The sequence below is a fragment of the Thalassophryne amazonica genome, chromosome 11 (assembly GCF_902500255.1).
Source record: "Thalassophryne amazonica chromosome 11, fThaAma1.1, whole genome shotgun sequence".
Lineage (NCBI taxonomy): Eukaryota > Metazoa > Chordata > Actinopteri > Batrachoidiformes > Batrachoididae > Thalassophryne > Thalassophryne amazonica.
Genome location: NC_047113.1, coordinates 25,729,855 through 25,751,575, shown reverse-complemented (window position 1 = coordinate 25,751,575; position 21,721 = coordinate 25,729,855). Strand labels below are relative to the sequence as shown.

The following is a 21,721-nucleotide window of genomic DNA, read 5'->3' as shown; positions in this document are numbered from 1 at the left end:
GTCACACATCATGGTGTCATACATCATGGTGTCACACATCACAGTGTCATACATCACGGTGTCACACATCATGGTGTCACACATCACAGTGTCATACATCATGGTGTCACACATCATGGTGTCACACATCACAGTGTCATACATCACGATGTCACACATCACGGTGTCACACATCACAGTGTCACACATCATGGTGTCACACATCATGGTGTCACACATCACAGTGTCACACATTGCACTGTCATACATCATGGTGTCACACATCACGGTGTCACACATCATGGTGTCACACATCACAGTGTCACACATCACCGTGTCACACATCACGGTGTCACACATCGCACTGTCATACATCATGGTGTCACACATCACAGTGTCATACATCACGGTGTCACACATCACGGTGTCACACATCACAGTGTCACACACATTGGTGTCATACATCATGGTGTCACACATCACAGTGTCATACATCACGGTGTCACACATCACGGTGTCACACATTACAGTGTCACACATCATGGTGTCATACATCATGGTGTCACACATCACAGTGTCACACATCACAGTGTCACACATGGCACTGTCATACATCATGGTGTCACACATCACGGTGTCACACATCACAGTGTCACACATCATGGTGTCATACATCATGGTGTCACACATCACAGTGTCATACATCACGGTGTCATACATCACGGTGTCACACATCATGGTGTCATACATCATGGTGTCACACATCATGGTGTCACACATCACAGTGTCACATCACAGTGTCATACATCACGGTGTAACACATCATGGTGTCACAGATCGCACTGTCACACATCATGGTGTCATACATCACAGTGTCATACATCACGGTGTCACACATCACAGTGTCACACATCATGGTGTCATACATCATGGTGTCACACATCACAGTGTCATACATACCGGTGTCACACATCACAGTGTCACACATCATGGTGTCATACATCATGGTGTCACACATCACAGTGTCATACATCACGGTGTCACACATCACAGTGTCACACATCGTACTGTCATACATCATGGTGTTACACAACGCACTGTCATACATCATGGTGTCACACATCATGGTGTCACACATCACAGTGTCACACATCATGGTGTCACACATCACAGTGTCATACATCACGGTGTCACACATCATGGTGTCACACATTACAGTGTCACACATCATGGTGTCATACATCATGGTGTCACACATCACAGTGACACACATCACAGTGTCACACATGGCACTGTCATACATCATGGTGTCACCACTCATGGTGTCACACATTACGGTGTCGCACATCATGGTGTCACACATCATGGTGTCACACACCACAGTGTCATACATCACAGTGTCACACATCAAGGTGTCACACATCACAGTGTCACACATCATGGTGTCATACATCATGGTGTCACACATCATGGTGTCATACATCATGGTGTCACACATCATGGTGTCACACATCACAGTGTCACACATCTTGGTGTCACGGTGTCACACATCATGGTGTCATACATCATGGTGTCACACATCATGGTGTCACACATCACAGTGTCATACATCACGTTGTCACACATCATGGTGTCATACATCACAGTGTCATACATCATGGTGTCACACATCACAGTGTCACAGATCAAGGTGTCACACATCACAGTTGCATACATCATGGTGTCACACATCACAGTGTCACAGATCATGGTGTCATATATCACAGTGTCATACATTACAGTGTCACACATCACGGTGTCATATATCACAGTGTCATACATCACACTGTGACACATCACGGTGTCACACATCACACTGTGACACATCACAGTGTCATACATCACTGTGTCACTCATCATGGTGTCATACATCACAGTATCATACATCACAGTGGTACACATCATGGTGTCATACATCATGGTGTCACACATCACAGTGGTACACATCATGGTGTCATGCATCACGGTGTCACACATCACAGTGTCATACATCAAGGTGTCACACATCACAGTGTCACAGATCATGGTGTCACACATCACAGTGTCACAGATCAAGGTGTCACACATCACAGTTGCATACATCATGGTGTCACACATCACAATGTCACAGATCATGGTGTCATATATCACAGTGTCATACATTACAGTGTCACACATCACGGTGTCATATATCACAGTGTCATACATCACACTGTGACACATCACGGTGTCACACATCACACTGTGACACATCACAGTGTCATACATCACGGTGTCACACATCATGGTGTCATACATCACAGTATCATACATCACAGTGGTACACATCATGGTGTCATACATCACGGTGTCACACATCACAGTGGTACACATCATGGTGTCATGCATCACGGTGTCACACATCACAGTGTCATACATCAAGGTGTCACACATCATGGTGTCATACATCACGGTGTCACACATCACGGTGTCACACATCACAGTGTCATACATCACGGTGTCACACATCACGGTGTCACACATCACAGTGTCATACATCACGGTGTCACACATCATGGTGGCATACATCACGGTGTCACACATCACAGTGGTACACATCACGGTGTCACACATCATGGTGTCATACATCAATGTGTCATACATCACGGTGTCACACATCACTGTGTCACACATCACAGTGTCACACATCGCACTGTCATACATCACAGTGTCACACATCGCACTGTCATACATCATGGTGTCACACATCATGGTGTCACACATCACAGTGTCACACATCACACTGTCATACATCATGTTGTCACACATCATGGTGTCACACATCACGGTGTCACACATCATGGTGTCATACATCATGGTGTCATACATCATGGTGTCACACATCATGGTGTTACACATCATGGTGTTACACATCATGGTGTCACGGTGTCACACATCATGGTGTCACACATCATGATGTCACACGTCACAGTGTCATACATCACACTATCACACATCACGGTGTCACACATCACAGTGTCATACATCACGGTGTCACACATCATGGTGTCATACATCACGGTGTCATACATCACAGTGTCATACATCACGGTGTCACACATCATGGTGTCATACATCACGGTGTCATACATCACAGTGTCATACATCACGGTGTCACACATCACGGTGTCACACATCACAGTGTCACACATCATGGTGTCACACATCGCACTGTCATACATCATGGTGTCACACATCATGGTGTCACACATCACGGTGTCACACATCATGGTGTCACAAATCATGGTGTCACATCACAGTGTCACATATCATGGTGTCATACATCATGGTGTTACACATCATGGTGTCACGGTGTCACACATCATGGTGTCATACATCATGGTGTCACAAATCATGGTGTCACATCACAGTGTCACATATCATGGTGTCATACATCATGGTGTTACACATCATGGTGTCACGGTGTCACACATCATGGTGTCATACATCATGGTGTCACACATCATGGTGTCACACGTCACAGTGCCATACATCACACTATCACACATCACGGTGTCACACATCATGGTGTCATACATCACGGTGTCATACATCACAGTGTCATACATCACGGTGTCACACATCACGGTGTCACACATCACAGTGTCACACATCATGGTGTCACACATCGCACTGTCATACATCATGGTGTCACACATCATGGTGTCACACATCACGGTGTCACACATCATGGTGTCACACATCACGGTGTTACACATCATGGTGTCACACATCACAGTGTCATACATCACAGTGTCACACATCATGGTGTCACACATTACAGTGTCACACATCATGGTGTCATACATCATGGTGTCCCACATCACAGTGTCACACATCACAGTGTCACACATGGCACTGTCATACATCATGGTGTCACAACTCATGGTGTCACACATTACGGTGTCGCACATCATGGTGTCACACATCATGGTGTCACACATCACAGTGTCATACATCACAGTGTCACACATCATGGTGTCACACATCACAGTGTCACACATCTTGGTGTCACGGTGTCACACATCATGGTGTCATACATCATGGTGTCACACATCACAGTGTCACTCATCGCACTGGCACATTTCACGGTGTCATACATCATGGTGTCACACATCATGGTGTCATACATCATGGTGTCACACATCACAGTGTCACACATCACAGTGTCACACATCACGGTGTCACACATCACAGTGTCATACATCACGTTGTCACACATCATGGTGTCATACATCACAGTGTCACAGATCATGGTGTCACACATCACAGTGTCACACATCATGGTGTCACACATCACAGTGTCATACATCACAGTGTCACACATCATGGTGTCACACATCACAGTGTCACACATCTTGGTGTCACGGTGTCACACATCATGGTGTCATACATCACACTGTGACACATCACGGTGTCACACATCACACTGTGACACATCACAGTGTCATACATCACAGTGTGACACATCACGGTATCACACTTCACAGTGTCATACATCACACTGTGACACATCACAGTGTCATACATCACACTGTGACACATCACAGTGTCATACATCACAGTGTCATACATCAGTGTGTCACACATCACAGTGTTACACATCATGGTGTCACGGTGTCATACATCATGGTGTCACACATCACAGTGTCATACATCACACTGTGACACATCACAGTGTCACACATCACAGTGTCATACATTACACTGTGACACATCACAGTGTCATACATCACGGTGTCACACATCATGGTGTCATACATCACAGTGTCACACATCACAGTGGTACACATCACGGTGTCACACATCATGGTGTCATACATCACAGTATCATACATCACAGTGGTACACATCATGGTGTCATACATCACGGTGTCACACATCACAGTGTCATACATCATGGTGTCACACATCATGGTGTCATACATCACCGTGTCACACGTCACAGTGTCATACATCACGGTGTCACACATCACAGTGTCATACATCACCGTGTCACACGTCACAGTGTCATACATCACGGTGTCACACATCAGAGTGTCACACATCACAGTGTCATACATCACGGTGTCACACATCATGGTGGCATACATCACGATGTCACACATCACAGTGGTACACATCACGGTGTCACACATCATGGTGTCATACATCAATGTGTCATACATCATGGTGTCACACATCACTGTGTCACACATCACAGTGTCACACATCGCACTGTCATACATCACAGTGTTACACATCGCACTGTCATACATCATGGTGTCACACATCATGGTGTCACACATCACAGTGTCACACATCACAGTGTCACACATTGCACTGTCATACATCATGGTGTCACACATCATGGTGTCACACATCACGGTGTCACACATCATGGTGTCATACATCATGGTGTCACACATCATGGTGTTACACATCATGGTGTCACGGTGTCACACATCATGGTGTCATACATCATGGTGTCACACATCATGGTGTCACACGTCACAGTGTCATACATCACACTATCACACATCACGGTGTCACATATCACAGTGTCATACATCACGGTGTCACACATCATGGTGTCATACATCACGGTGTCATACATCACATTGTCATACATCACGGTGTCACACATCACGGTGTCATACATCATGGTGTCACAACTCATGGTGTCACATATTACGGTGTTGCACATCATGCTGTCACACATCATGGTGTCACACATCCCAGTGTCATACATCACAGTGTCACACATCATGGTGTCACACATCACAGTGTCACACATCATGGTGTCATACATCACGGTGTCACACATCATGGTGTCACACATCACAGTGTCACACATCATGGTGTCACGGTGTCACAGATCATGGTGTCATACATCATGGTGTCACACATGGTGTCACACATCACAGTGTCACACATCACGGTGTCACACATCAAGGTGTCACACATCACAGTGTCATACATCACGTTGTCACACATCACACTGTGACACATCACAGTGTCATAGATCACAGTGTGACACATCACGGTATCACACTTCACAGTGTCATACATCACACTGTGACACATCACAGTGCCATACATCACAGTGTCATACATCATGGTCTCACACATCACAGTGTCACACATCACAGTGTCATACATCACAGTGTCATATATCACACTGTGACACATCGCAGTGTGACACATCACAGTATCACACTTCACAGTGTCATACATCACACTGTGACACTTCACAGTGTCATACATCACAGTGTCATACATCACAGTGGTACACATCATGTTGTCATACATCACGGTGTCACACATCACAGTGTCATACATCATGGTGTCACACATCATGGTGTCATACATCACGGTGTCACACATCACGGTGTCACACATCACAGTGTCATACATCACGGTGTCACACGTCACAGTGTCATACATCACGGAGTCACAAATCACGGTGTCACACATCACAGTGTCATACATCATGGTGTCACAGATCAATGGTGTCACACATCATGGTGTCACGGTGTCACACATCATGGTGTCATACATCATGGTGTCACACATCATGGTGTCATATATCACGGTGTCACACTTCACGGTGTCACACATCACAGTGTCATACATCACGGTGTCACACATCATGGTGGCATACATCACGGTGTCACACATCACAGTGTCACACATCGCACTGTCATACATCATGGTGTCACAGATCAATGGTGTCACACATCATGGTGTCACGGTGTCACACATCATGGTGTCATACATCATGGTGTCACACATCATGGTGTCACACATCACAGTGTCATACATCACGGTGTCACACATCACTGTGTCACACATAACAGTGTCATACATCACGGTGTCACACATCATGGTGTCATACATCACGGTGTCATACATCACAGTGGTACACAACACGTTGTCACACATCATGGTGTCATACATCACAGTGTCATACATCATGGTGTCACACATCACAGTGTCACAGATCATGGTGTCACACATCACATTGTCACACATCGCACTGTCATACATCATGGTGTCACACTTCATGGTGTGACACATCACAGTGTCACACATCACACTGTCACACATCATGGTGTCACACATCACAATGTCACACATCGCACTGTCATACATCATGGTGTCACACATCATGGTGTCACACATCACAGTGTCACACATCGCACTGTCATACATCATGGTGTCACACATCATGGTGTCACACATCATGGTGTCATACATCACGGTGTCACACATCGTGGTGTCATACATCATGGTGTCACACATCATGGTGTCACACATCACAGTGTCATACATCACGGTGTCACACATCACAGTGTCACACATCATGGTGTCATACATCACGGTGTCACACATCATGGTGTCATACATCACGGTGTCACACATCACAATGGTACACATCACGGTGTCACACATCATGGTGTCATACATCACAGTGTCATACATCATGGTGTCACACATCATGGTGTCATACATCACAGTGTCACACACCACACTGTCATACATCATGGTGTCACACATCATGGTGTCACACATCACGGTGTCACACATCACAGTGTCACACATCACGGTGTCATACATCACGGTGTCATACATCACAGTGGTACACATCACGTTGTCACACATCATGGTGTCATACATCACAGTGTCATACATCATGGTGTCACACATCACAGTGTCACAGATCATGGTGTCACACATCACAGTGTCATACATCATGGTGTCACACATCATGGTGTCACACATCACAGTGTCACACATCATGGTGTCACACATCACAGTGTCACACATCGCACTGTCATACATCATGGTGTCACACATCACAGTGTCACACATCGCACTGTCATACATCATGGTGTCACACATCATGGTGTCACACATCACAGTGTCACACATCGCACTGTCATACATCATAGTGTCACACATCATGGTGTCACACATCATGGTGTCATACATCACGGTGTCACACATCATGGTGTCATACATCATGGTGTCACACATCATGGTGTCACACATCACAGTGTCATACATCATGGTGTCACACATCACAGTGTCACACATCATGGTGTCATACATCACGGTGTCACACATCATGGTGTCATACATCACGGTGTCACACATCACAATGGTACACATCACGGTGTCACACATCATGGTGTCATACATCATGGTGTCATACATCACAGTGTCATACATCATGGTGTCACACATCATGGTGTCATACATCACAGTGTCACAAACCACACTGTCATACATCATGGTGTCACACATCATGGTGTCATACATCACGGTGTCACACATCACAGTGGTACACATCACGGTGTCACACATCATGCTGTCATACATCATGGTGTCACACATCACAGTGTCACACATCATGGTGTCATACATCATGGTGTCACACATCGTGGTGTCATACATCACGGTGTCACACATCATGGTGTCATACATCACGGTGTCACACATCATGGTGTCACACATCACAGTGTCACACATCATGGTGTCACGGTGTCACAGATCATGGTGTCATACATCATGGTGTCACACATGGTGTCACACATCACAGTGTCACACATCACGGTGTCACACATCAAGGTGTCACACATCACAGTGTCATACATCACGTTGTCACACATCATGGTGTCACACATCACAGTGTCACAGATCATGGTGTCACACATCACAGTGTCACAGATCATGGTATCACACATCACAGTGTCACAGATCATGGTGTCACACATCACAGTGTCATACATCATGGTGTCACACATCACAGTGTCACAGATCATGGTGTCATATATCACAGTGTCATACATCACAGTGTCACACATCATGGTGTCATATATCACAGTGTCATACATCACACTGTGACACATCACGGTGTCACACATCACACTGTGACACATCACAGTGTCATAGATCACAGTGTGACACATCACGGTATCACACTTCACAGTGTCATACATCACACTGTGACACATCACAGTGCCATACATCACAGTGTCATACATCATGGTCTCACACATCACAGTGTCACACATCACAGTGTCATACATCACAGTGTCATATATCACACTGTGACACATCGCAGTGTGACACATCACAGTATCACACTTCACAGTGTCATACATCACACTGTGACACTTCACAGTGTCATACATCACAGTGTCATACATCATGGTGTCACATATCACGGTGTCACACATCACAGTCGTACACATCACGGTGTCACACATCATGGTGTCATACATCACAGTATCATACATCACAGTGGTACACATCATGTTGTCATACATCACGGTGTCACACATCACAGTGTCATACATCATGGTGTCACACATCATGGTGTCATACATCACGGTGTCACACATCACGGTGTCACACATCACAGTGTCATACATCACGGTGTCACACGTCACAGTGTCATACATCACGGAGTCACAAATCACGGTGTCACACATCACAGTGTCATACATCATGGTGTCACAGATCAATGGTGTCACACATCATGGTGTCACGGTGTCACACATCATGGTGTCATACATCATGGTGTCACACATCATGGTGTCATACATCACGGTGTCACACATCACGGTGTCACACATCACAGTGTCATACATCACGGTGTCACACATCATGGTGGCATACATCACGGTGTCACACATCACAGTGTCACACATCGCACTGTCATACATCATGGTGTCACAGATCAATGGTGTCACACATCATGGTGTCACGGTGTCACACATCATGGTGTCATACATCATGGTGTCACACATCATGGTGTCACACATCACAGTGTCATACATCACGGTGTCACACATCACTGTGTCACACATCACAGTGTCATACATCACGGTGTCACACATCATGGTGTCATACATCACGGTGTCATACATCACAGTGGTACACATCACGTTGTCACACATCATGGTGTCATACATCACAGTGTCATACATCATGGTGTCACACATCACAGTGTCACAGATCATGGTGTCACACATCACAGTGTCACACATCGCACTGTCATACATCATGGTGTCACACATCATGGTGTCACACATCACAGTGTCACACATCACACTGTCACACATCATGGTGTCACACATCACAATGTCACACATCGCACTGTCATACATCATGGTGTCACACATCATGGTGTCACACATCACAGTGTCACACATCGCACTGTCATACATCATGGTGTCACACATCATGGTGTCACACATCATGGTGTCATACATCACGGTGTCACACATCGTGGTGTCATACATCATGGTGTCACACATCATGGTGTCACACATCACAGTGTCATACATCACGGTGTCACACATCACAGTGTCACACATCATGGTGTCATACATCACGGTGTCACACATCATGGTGTCATACATCACGGTGTCACACATCACAATGGTACACATCACGGTGTCACACATCATGGTGTCATACATCACAGTGTCATACATCATGGTGTCACACATCATGGTGTCATACATCACAGTGTCACACACCACACTGTCATACATCATGGTGTCACACATCATGGTGTCACACATCACGGTGTCACACATCACAGTGTCACACATCACGGTGTCATACATCACGGTGTCATACATCACAGTGGTACACATCACGTTGTCACACATCATGGTGTCATACATCACAGTGTCATACATCATGGTGTCACACATCACAGTGTCACAGATCATGGTGTCACACATCACAGTGTCATACATCATGGTGTCACACATCATGGTGTCACACATCACAGTGTCACACATCGCACTGTCATACATCATGGTGTCACACATCACAGTGTCACACATCACACTGTCATACATCATGGTGTCACACATCACAGTGTCACAGATCATGGTGTCACACATCACAGTGTCATACATCATGGTGTCACACATCATGGTGTCACACATCACAGTGTCACACATCGCACTGTCATACATCATGGTGTCACACATCACAGTGTCACACATCACACTGTCATACATCATGGTGTCACACATCACAGTGTCACACATCGCACTGTCATACATCATGGTGTCACACATCATGGTGTCACACATCACAGTGTCACACATCGCACTGTCATACATCATGGTGTCACACATCATGGTGTCACACATCACAGTGTCACACATCGCACTGTCATACATCATGGTGTCACACATCATGGTGTCACACATCATGGTGTCATACATCACGGTGTCACATATCATGGTGTCATACATCATGGTGTCACACATCATGGTGTCACACATCACAGTGTCATACATCATGGTGTCACACATCACAGTGTCACACATCATGGTGTCATACATCACGGTGTCACACATCACAATGGTACACATCACGGTGTCACACATCATGGTGTCATACATCACAGTGTCATACATCATGGTGTCACACATCATGGTGTCATACATCACAGTGTCACAAACCACACTGTCATACATCATGGTGTCACACATCATGGTGTCATACATCACGGTGTCACACATCACAGTGGTACACATCACGGTGTCACACATCATGCTGTCATACATCATGGTGTCACACATCACAGTGTCACACATCATGGTGTCATACATCATGGTGTCACACATCGTGGTGTCATACATCACGGTGTCACACATCATGGTGTCACACATCATGGTGTCATACATCACGGTGTCACACATCACAGTGGTACACATCACGGTGTCACACATCATGCTGTCATACATCATGGTGTCACACATCACGGTGTCACACATCACGGTGTCACACATCACGGTGTCACACATCACGGTATATACCTCAGTGGTGCGCATCAGTATATCTGCTCCTCCAAATAACAGTTATTGTACAATTTCTCTTTTGCTCGAGTTAAATAAATTAGTGCTCTCTCCTGCTGATCTTGTTTTCCAAGCAGTTGACTTGCCAATGGGTTTACTAGCTTCAGAACACAGTTCTTGTTAAATAGTTATTAAAGACATTTCGATGAGCCTGTAATTTTGTTGTCAGCAGTTCGGGACTAGTAATCACAAATAATTGGCCTAAAGCAATGTCAAATAGTTGGGTGGGTGGGTTTTTGCAAAGGATTCCTGACAACAGATCAATGGAAGCTCCTGATTTCATTAAGATGGCCATGTTAACCCCTGAAAATCTGCTTGCGTAATAGATTAGACCAAGACACTGCAATTTGTTTCAAGATGATGATCAATAGTGTGCTTGTTTTTGGTAATTGTTCTGCAGCCACAGTGCAGTGAAAGCTTGACTTGTCAAATTATTCTAGTGGGTTAATATTACTACTCAGCTGCTGGCAACTTATAAGAGGAAACAGGGTGCAGTTATCACCAAGGATGGCTATTTTATGTCTTGTGTTTTAATGTTGGACATAACACAGAGGCGTAGAGGACCATGTTTTATATAACATCATTACTAATGAAAGTGCACAGAGACAATGTCCTTGAAGAGGTAGTCATGCAGTACCTTTAATATCTCCTGGGCTTCTAGCCAGAAAATGGACGATCAATCTCTAGAATGTGTTCCCACAAACGTTAGAGCTGGGCAATGCGCTGGTCTGATGCTAATATTGGTGCAATGTGCCTTTCTTCTTCTCATTACAAGACCCATCAAACTTAATGGTGTCATGTCTGATCATGTAATGCTGCTGAATTTGCTCAAAGCACAGAGGGAAGAAAAACACATTAATACCAAATATAACTAGGAGGCCACTCAACAGAGTAGTTACTTTTGCCAAACTTCAAACAAATAATGTCTTTTTGGTTTCTCTCTTGGTTGCCACAGCGGATGCGGCGTGTTGATTTGGTGCAGCGTTTACAGTGGAAACCCTTTGTGACACAGCTCCTCGAAGGAGAATCCCAAGCTTCAGACAATTTGTATTCACACATCTCAATTTGTATTAAAGCACCAAATTGAGTGAAATTCAACCAAGCAAAGTGGGCTTCTTTTTACTGCCAACATTATGTTTTTGACAATGTGTGGACATTTGAGTCAAATAAATAACTAAATAAAAAGGGCATTTATCCACATGTATTCCAGAATTAAACATATTGTCATGCATTTCATATGATATACAAATAGTTAAGTACAATATTCTCCTCATATTCTTCTGAATTTCATATGTGCAATGCACGTTTTGCAGTTAACATTCAGAAAAACATAAGTATAAGATAATTGTCATTCTTTTTTGGGTTAGGCCGAGGAAAATCTACCATCTTGTTTTCTGTGACATCATTACTGCCTGATGGCTGACATATATGTGGAGTGTGTTCAAATCTCTTTTTTTTAGTTTTGTTATCATGCACTCTCAGAAATTAAATGTGACAATCGTTATGTCAACAAAATACACAATGATTAATAAGATGGTACAAGTCATTTATTCTTTTTCCCGTTTAAACATCAAGGTTATGTGTGACATAAGTAGATTAAGTAAATACAGCATTTCATTTCTCTGAGTGTGCAAACAGATATACAGGAAACATACATGGACGGAGCTATTAAAACAAACAAACAAACAACAACAACAAAAAAACAGAGAGTGCGCCATCCATCAAGATACATGGATCCTGCCACTGTCCCACCATATGTAAAGTGCCATGTTGAAGACTCATTACTGAAATTAATGCCATATTTTTCTTGAAAAATTGAATAAAATGTTGAAAATGCCCTGTTTAGCAAAGAGAAAAAGGTTGGGCTAAATCTGCTTCAAAAATTAATTATTGTTTGTTATTATCATTATTATTAAGTAATTCCTTGGTTTGTACCCTACCTCGCCATGAAGTTTGTTGAGAATCAGTTGAGCAGTTTTTGATTTTTTTTTTTTTTTAAAGAAAATGCACGCACGCACGCATGCCTGCATGCACGCCTGCATGCACACACGCACGCTTGCATGCACGCACGCATGCACGCATGCACGCATGCACGCTCACATACATGCTCACATACCTCTCTTGCAATGTTTACATAAACAAGTGAGGGAAAAAAAAGCAAAAACTTGGATCTGTCTTGTGATACAGATCTGCTTCACAGTTTATTGGAGTTTTTCTTGGCTCAGGTTCCACCCCATGACAAGTTTCACAAATACTGGTTGAGCAGTTGTTGCATAATCCTGCTAAGCAGTCACAGACAGACAGATAAACAAACAATGGTAACTCAAGGACACACAGAGAGTACTTAGTACCTCTGCTAACCAGGCATACATGTAGGTAGGTGCACTATTTTGCAAAAGCACAAACAGAAAATAATTGGTAATCATTTTATAAATACCAAATGTGATTCTTGAATTGAATTTAGCTCAAAATAGAGTCAATAGATCATTGATAGAAGATCTACTTCTGCAACAAATTTCACAAAAATATCCACATGCTTTACTGATATCGTCCTTAACAACTAAGCCGACAATCAAATAGTTTGTTAAAAAAGCAAAATAACTAAAATAAAAACTGCTACGGAACAAACATAGAGCAGCTGACTTCTAATGCACCCAAACAACGTGAGACCACTGTGAAAACCTGAGAGGTTCAAATCAAATCAAATCAAATCAATTTCATTTATATAGCGCCAAATCACAACAAACAGTTGCCCCAAGGCACTTCATATTGCAAGGCAAAGCCATACAATAATTACAGAAAAACCCCAACTGTCAAAACGACCCCCTGTGAGCAAGCACCTGGCGACAGTGGGAAGGAAAAACTCCCTTTTAACAGGAAGAAGCCTCCAGCAGAACCAGGCTCAGGGAGGGGCAGTCTTCTGCTGGGACTGGTTGGGGCTGAGGGAGAGAACCAGGAAAAAGACATGCTGTGGAGGGGAGCAGAGATCAATCACTAATGATTAAATGCAGAGTGGTGCATACAGAGCAAAAAGAGAAAGAAACACTCAGTGCATCATGGGAACCCCCCAACAGTCTAAGTCTATAGCAGCATAACTAAGGGATAGTTCAGGGTCACCTGATCCAGCCCTAACTATAAGCTTTAGCAAAAAGGAAAGTTTTAAGCCTAATCTTAAAAGTAGAGAGGGTGTCTGTCTCCCTGATCCGAATTGGGAGCTGGTTCCAGAGGAGAGGAGCCTGAAAGCTGAAGGCTCTGCCTCCCATTCTACTCTTACAAACCCTAGGAACTACAAGTAAGCTTGCAGTCTGAGAGCGAAGTGCTTTATTGGGGTGATATGGTACTATGAGGTCCCTAAGATAAGATGGGACCTGATTATTCAAAACCTTATAAGTAAGAAGAAGAATTTTAAATTCTATTCTAGAATTAACAGGAAGCCAATGAAGAGAGGCCAATATGGGTGAGATATGCTCTCTCCTTCTAGTCCCCGTTAGTACTCTAGCTGCAGCATTTTGAATTAACTGAAGGCTTTTCAGGGAACTTTTAGGACAACCTGATAATAATGAATTACAATAGTCCAGCCTAGAGGAAATAAATGCATGAATTAGTTTTTCAGCATCACTCTGAGACAAGACCTTTCTAATTTTAGAGATATTGCGCAAATGCAAAAAAGCAGTCCTACATATTTGTTTAATATGCACATTGAATGACATATCCTGATCAAAAATGACTCCAAGATTTCTCACAGTATTACTAGAGGTCAGGGTAATGCCATCCAGAGTAAGGATCTGGTTAGACACCATGTTTCTAAGATTTGTGGGGCCAAGTACAATAACTTCAGTTTTATCTGAGTTTAAAAGCAGGAAATTAGAGGTCATCCATGTCTTTATGTCTGTAAGACAATCCTGCAGTTTAGCTAATTGGTGTGTGTCCTCTGGCTTCATGGATAGATAAAGCTGAGTATCATCTGCGTAACAATGAAAATTTAAGCAATGCTGTCTAATATTACTGCCTAAGGGAAGCATGTATAAAGTGAATAAAATTGGTCCTAGCACAGAACCTTGTGGAACTCCATAATTAACCTTAGTCTGTGAAGAAGATTCCCCATTTACATGAACAAATTGTAATCTATTAGATAAATATGATTCAAACCACCGCAGTGCAGTGCCTTTAATATCTATGGCATGCTCTAATCTCTGTAATAAAATTTTATGGTCAACAGTATCAAAAGCAGCACTGAGGTCTAAGAACAAGCATAGAGATGAGTCCACTGTCTGAGGCCATAAGAAGATCATTTGTAACCTTCACTAATGCTGTTTCTGTACTATGATGAATTCTAAACCCTGACTGAAACTCTTCAAATAGACCATTCCTCTGCAGATGATCAGTTAGCTGTTTTACAACTACCCTTTCAAGAATTTTTGAGAGAAAAGGAAGGTTGGAGATTGGCCTATAATTAGCTAAGATAGCTGGGTCAAGTGATGGCTTTTTAAGTAATGGTTTAATTACTGCCACCTTAAAAGCCTGTGGTACATAGCCAACTAATAAAGACAGATTGATCATATTTAAGATCAAAGCATTAATTAATGGTAGGGCTTCCTTGAGCAGCCTGGTAGGAATGGGGTCTAATAGACATGTTGATGGTTTGGAGGAAGTAACTAATGAAAATAATTCAGACAGAACAATCGGAGAGAAAGAGTCTAACCAAATACTGGCATCACTGAAAGCAGCCAAAGAGAACGATATGTCTTTGGGATGGTTATGAGTAATTTTTTCTCTAATAGTTAAAATTTTATTAGCAAAGAAAGTCATGAAGTCATTACTAGTTAAAGGAATACTCGGCTCAATAGAGCTCTGACTCTTTGTCAGCCTGGCTACAGTGCTGAAAAGAAACCTGGGGTTGTTCTTATTTTCTTCAATTAGTGATGAGTAGTAAGATGTCCTAGCTTTACGGAGGGCTTTTTTATAGAGCAACAGACTCTTTTTCCAGGCTAAGTGAAGATCTTCTAAATTAGTGAGACGCCATTTCCTCTCCAACTTGCGGGTTATCTGCTTTAAGCTGCGAGTTTGTGAGTTATACCATGGAGTCAGGCACTTCTGATTTAAGGCTCTCTTTTTCAGAGGAGCTACAGCATCTAAAGTTGTCCTCAATGAGAATATAAAACTATTGACGAGATAATCTATCTCACTCACAGAGTTTAGGTAGCTACTCTGCCCTGTGTTGGTATATGGCATTGGAGAACATAAAGAAGGAATCATATCCTTAAACCTAGTTACAGCGCTTTCTGAAAGACTTCTACTGTAATGAAACTTATTCCCCACTACTGGGTAGTCCATCAGAGTAAATGTAAATGTTATTAAGAAATGATCAGACAGAAGGGGGTTTTCAGGGAATACTGTTAAGTCTTCAATTTCCATACCATAAGTCAGAACAAGATCTAAGGTATGATTAAAGTGGTGGGTGGACTCATTTACATTTTGAGCAAAGCCAATCGAGTCTAACAATAGATTAAATGCAGTGTTGAGGCTGTCATTCTCAGCATCAGCAGGTTGAACTGATTAGTTGGTGCCTGTTAGGTGAGGGTGTGTTCAAGGCAAATGATTATTGTCATTATCCCTGCCAACGACAATCCAACCTGATAATTTACATTTGTACCACATTTTGTACTGATCTTTGCAACCTGCTCATCTTGTCATTTTGAAATAGAAGAAATGACACTTAAGTGTGATCATGCAGAATTATAATTTGAGGCTCTGAGTATTTGTCTTTCTCTAATATGTATATCTCGTGGACATGAACGAGCAAAACTCGTTAGCATCTTACCACGTTGTTTAGGTCCTTCAGACTTTATTTTTCAGTAAATGCTTCAGGGGAGCATTAGCATGGCAAAAACCTTTCAGCTTCTGTTGGGGGGGGGCTGCCTTTTTAAGCATTTTTCTTTATTTGCCTTTCACATGCCTGGAAAAGCTCCTCACCATCTAACCATGTCCTTTAGGTCCTTCAGAATTTTTTCAGTAAAATGGTTCTTGGGAGCATTACCATGACTAAAACCTTTCAACTCCTGGTGTAGCTCCGCCCCCCCCAGACCACCTGCCTTTTTAAGCATCTTCCTTATTTTGCCTTTCAGCTTCTGGAGGGGCTCTGCTCCCCAAAACCCCCACTTTTTTAAACATTTTCTTTTTTGCTTTTCAGCTGACCCCCCCTAATTACAGCCTTCTTAACCCCCTGTCACTTTAACCATTTTTTTTAAATGTAGATGTAAATTAATATTCAAAGTGTTCAGCTAGTTGACAGTAGGGCTTTACAATATGGCCAAATGATCGTATATCAATATTGTCATATAAATTGTCATGTAAATGTCACTTATATACATGCTGTCCATATTCTTGAGCCGCTTCGGTGGGTAGTGAGAGTTCTCATGGGATAAAAAAGCTTTTCAACCTACCATCCCTGGTTCTCAAGACCAGGCACCTAAGTGGCTCTACTCTCTCTCTTTCTTTTTTTTAAGATATTTAGGTGTACCTTAGTAAACACTTGTAGAGTTCCACCTTATATTTGGAATGTATAATAGAAGATATACCTTACTGAATTTTCATATCAATATGATCTACGATATGACTATAATTTGACACGAAGTGCAGCAACAGTGAAAATTAAACATTCTTAAACAAAACAGTAATAACACCACACTCATTTTGCACTCATTATAAGGTTAGGATACTGTGCCCTCCAAAAGTATTGGAACACTTGGAATTTCACACATTTTAATTTGATTATGCCAGTTTAAATACAAGAAATACAAATAAATAAATAAATAAAGAAAGAAAGGATAACCTTTTCTAAAATTATCTTCCTCAAACTCATACTGAAAGCAAAACTCTAAAACTTGATAAAACCTGTAAATAATAATCAGTTTTATTGCCAGTTTTCTTCAGACAAGTCAGAGGATGGAAACATGAACATTTCCAAGTCACTGAATACGTCTTAGACTTTATTTACATCAATTATGAAGAAATACAAAAGTTTCTTTTACCAAAACATCAAATCTAGGCTTTAATCTCAGATGTACTTTATGTCAAATTGTAGCTGAACTTTCAAGTCTTCTTTTTAAGAAAATCCTCCTCTACACCACTTCATGAGGAAGCTGGATTTTATATTTTTAATTAATTTATATCAAGTTGGAGAGATTTGCTTTCAGTTTGAGTTAAGGAAGATAATTTTAGAAAACAAATATATCTGAAATGGAATAAACATTAAAATGTGTGAAATACCAAGTGTTCCAATACTTTTGAGGGCAATTGAGAAACACTGAGGAGCAGCATCTTATATCTCACATATAGTGCAGCAGATAAGAGAATATTTGGAGTGGAATCCTGCAAATGGTGATACACGCATCAAATTTGGCTCAAATAATCCACAGACATAAACTCTTTTGAAAAAACTGATTGGCCACTTGAATTTTCAATAGGCAGCCAGATAAATTAAATTAAAGAATTACGTAGGGGTCAAAATTAAAAGATGCTCCAATCATATAGAAAACTACACCACATTATTATTATTATTATTATTATTGCTTGTATCACCATTTGAAGGATTGTTTCAGTTATCTGCTGCACTAATAAGCCAACAGTGCATGAACCAGCTGCTGTCTGTTAGCTTAAACATGTGTATATAAGACAACCCAAATTAAAGGATAAATGGTGCTTTTAACAACCCAAAAATCATTTCTGGCATAAAACATGATCATTAACTCACCAATATAAGTTTAGTGTGATTAGAAGTCCATAGCCCAAATGTTGTGTTCACTTCAAATCTGAAGCAAACATTTTTCTTATACTAAGGTGGATTAGAACTTTTTGTGATACACAGCACAAACTACTGGACAGGAGGAACCTAGCAGTCAATGTGACTCACTGATTTGAAAATGCAGCTCTTTCAACCAGATGTGTGGTGCCGTGACATGTCAATCATCTGTGTCCAATCAGATTTCAGGAGAGTCCAGTGAAATCCTGGCCTCCGCTCTAGCTCCACCCATACCAGGAAGTGTTCAACATTTGACATTTCCTGTTTCACTGTGACTGTAAATTTGGCACTTCCTGTTTGAGTGTGAGCTTGCCACTGAGTTCCCGCAAGATTCCATGGGATCTCGTCTGTCAATCCAGGAAGTGCTTGACATTTGAACATTTCCTGTTTTACTGTGGATTTGAATTTTGGCACTTCCTGTTTAGGATGCCCTGTACCATGAGTGAGCTTTGCGCCGCTGTGCAACGCTTCACTCATATTAAAGGTGTAGCAATTCACCAATATGAATCGAAAATCAGTTTTAAAGGAAATGATATGACTATATTGGTCCACTGACCCCTTTTATGGAATATGTAATTGAAGAAAAATGGAAACTCAATCATGGAAAATCAATTTCTACAGATCAATATCACACTGAATTGAATCATATCGCACCAAATCCAATCTTTTCAGAATTAAATAGTATTGTCCCAGAACTGTTTTGCAGCCCATGTACACAGATACATATTGGATCCTGTTATAAGGGAGCAATACACACCCTAAGTCTCTATCATTTCCATCAGAAACCCGGCTTCAACTGTGCTGCAGTCATATTACACTTCACAGCCAGTGCACATAAAGGTGCTCAATGCTTTTCTGCAGACGAAAGCCCAAAACCACAGCCAAAGCTTTTATTTTCAATTTAATGTCCTTGAAAGACCATTTGGTCATCATAGTTAAAGAAATTCAAAGCACACTCTGCTCAACACCAAGCTTTGCTAATGACTGATGATTATCTCCCTCCTCTGCGTCTCCCTCTGTGTTCTAGGAACACTTCCTGGAGGTCATCCAGAATCAAGAATTCCTGCTGCTCCCCACGGCTGAGATTATTAAGTTACTTTCCAGTGATGACATCAACGTTCCAGATGAGGAGACCATTTTCCAAGCTTTGATGATGTGGGTGAGGTATGACGTCCAGCATCGACAGCAGGATCTAGGCCTCCTTCTTGCCTACATCCGTCTGCCTCTGCTTCCCCCGCAGGTAAGAGGGCAGATGAAGCGATAGATGACAGTGCCCGAGAAAACCACACACCCACATTTATTCAGTATATTGCATTTGTGTTTCAGTTGTCACAAAGAAGGAGGCAGCTATACATTATCTTGTAATGGTTTTCCTAAAAAATATAAATCGTGTGACTTGCACCCTGATGGGAACTGCCAAAACATCTCCAGTCTTGAGATGCATTTTTTTTCCTCAATGAATTATCAAAGCGTCAGTTGCAGCTTTGCTCATATTATTGATTAATGTTATAATATTTTCTTGGTACAACTGTTATGTGTCGGACGCAGCTCGGAGAACCGACCAGCGTTTGAAGGACCCAGTATGAAATAAGCAGAGCACGGTACAAAGGCTAACTGAATTTAATACATAACAGTGATCATAATATAACAAAAAGGTGCGGTCTGGCGTGGTGCGCTCCCAGCAGCGCTAATGGTCCGGAGCCAGAAGCTGTTTCGGACCCAAGGACCCCGCCGACACCCCCCAGGTGGCCGCAACAACCGAGTCTGTGAAAGAAGGAACCATTATGTGAGTCCACACTCTACACACAGAACACTTAAAGGTGTACAAACAGCAAACACTTCCTGGCTTGATTACTGATCAGCTTCCAACCTGCAGGCATGGAACATCCCGTTCACAAATCACCACAGCAGTGGAAGCTGATACATGACTAACATACAGCTCAATACAATAAGGTGTGAGGGACACCACATTTACTGACTGTATAACTGTTAGTCACAAAATCCAACGTAC

General features: G+C 42.4%; 1 protein-coding gene across 1 annotated transcript in view; it reads left to right on the top strand.

The window, feature by feature from the left end:
• The window catches only part of klhl4 (kelch-like family member 4), a 142,525-nt gene that overhangs the window by 93,520 nt on the left and 27,284 nt on the right, over window positions 1-21,721 (top strand). The window contains 1 exon segment of the mRNA XM_034181012.1: window positions 20,738-20,950. Within this exon segment, the coding sequence (XP_034036903.1) occupies window positions 20,738-20,950 (213 nt within the window).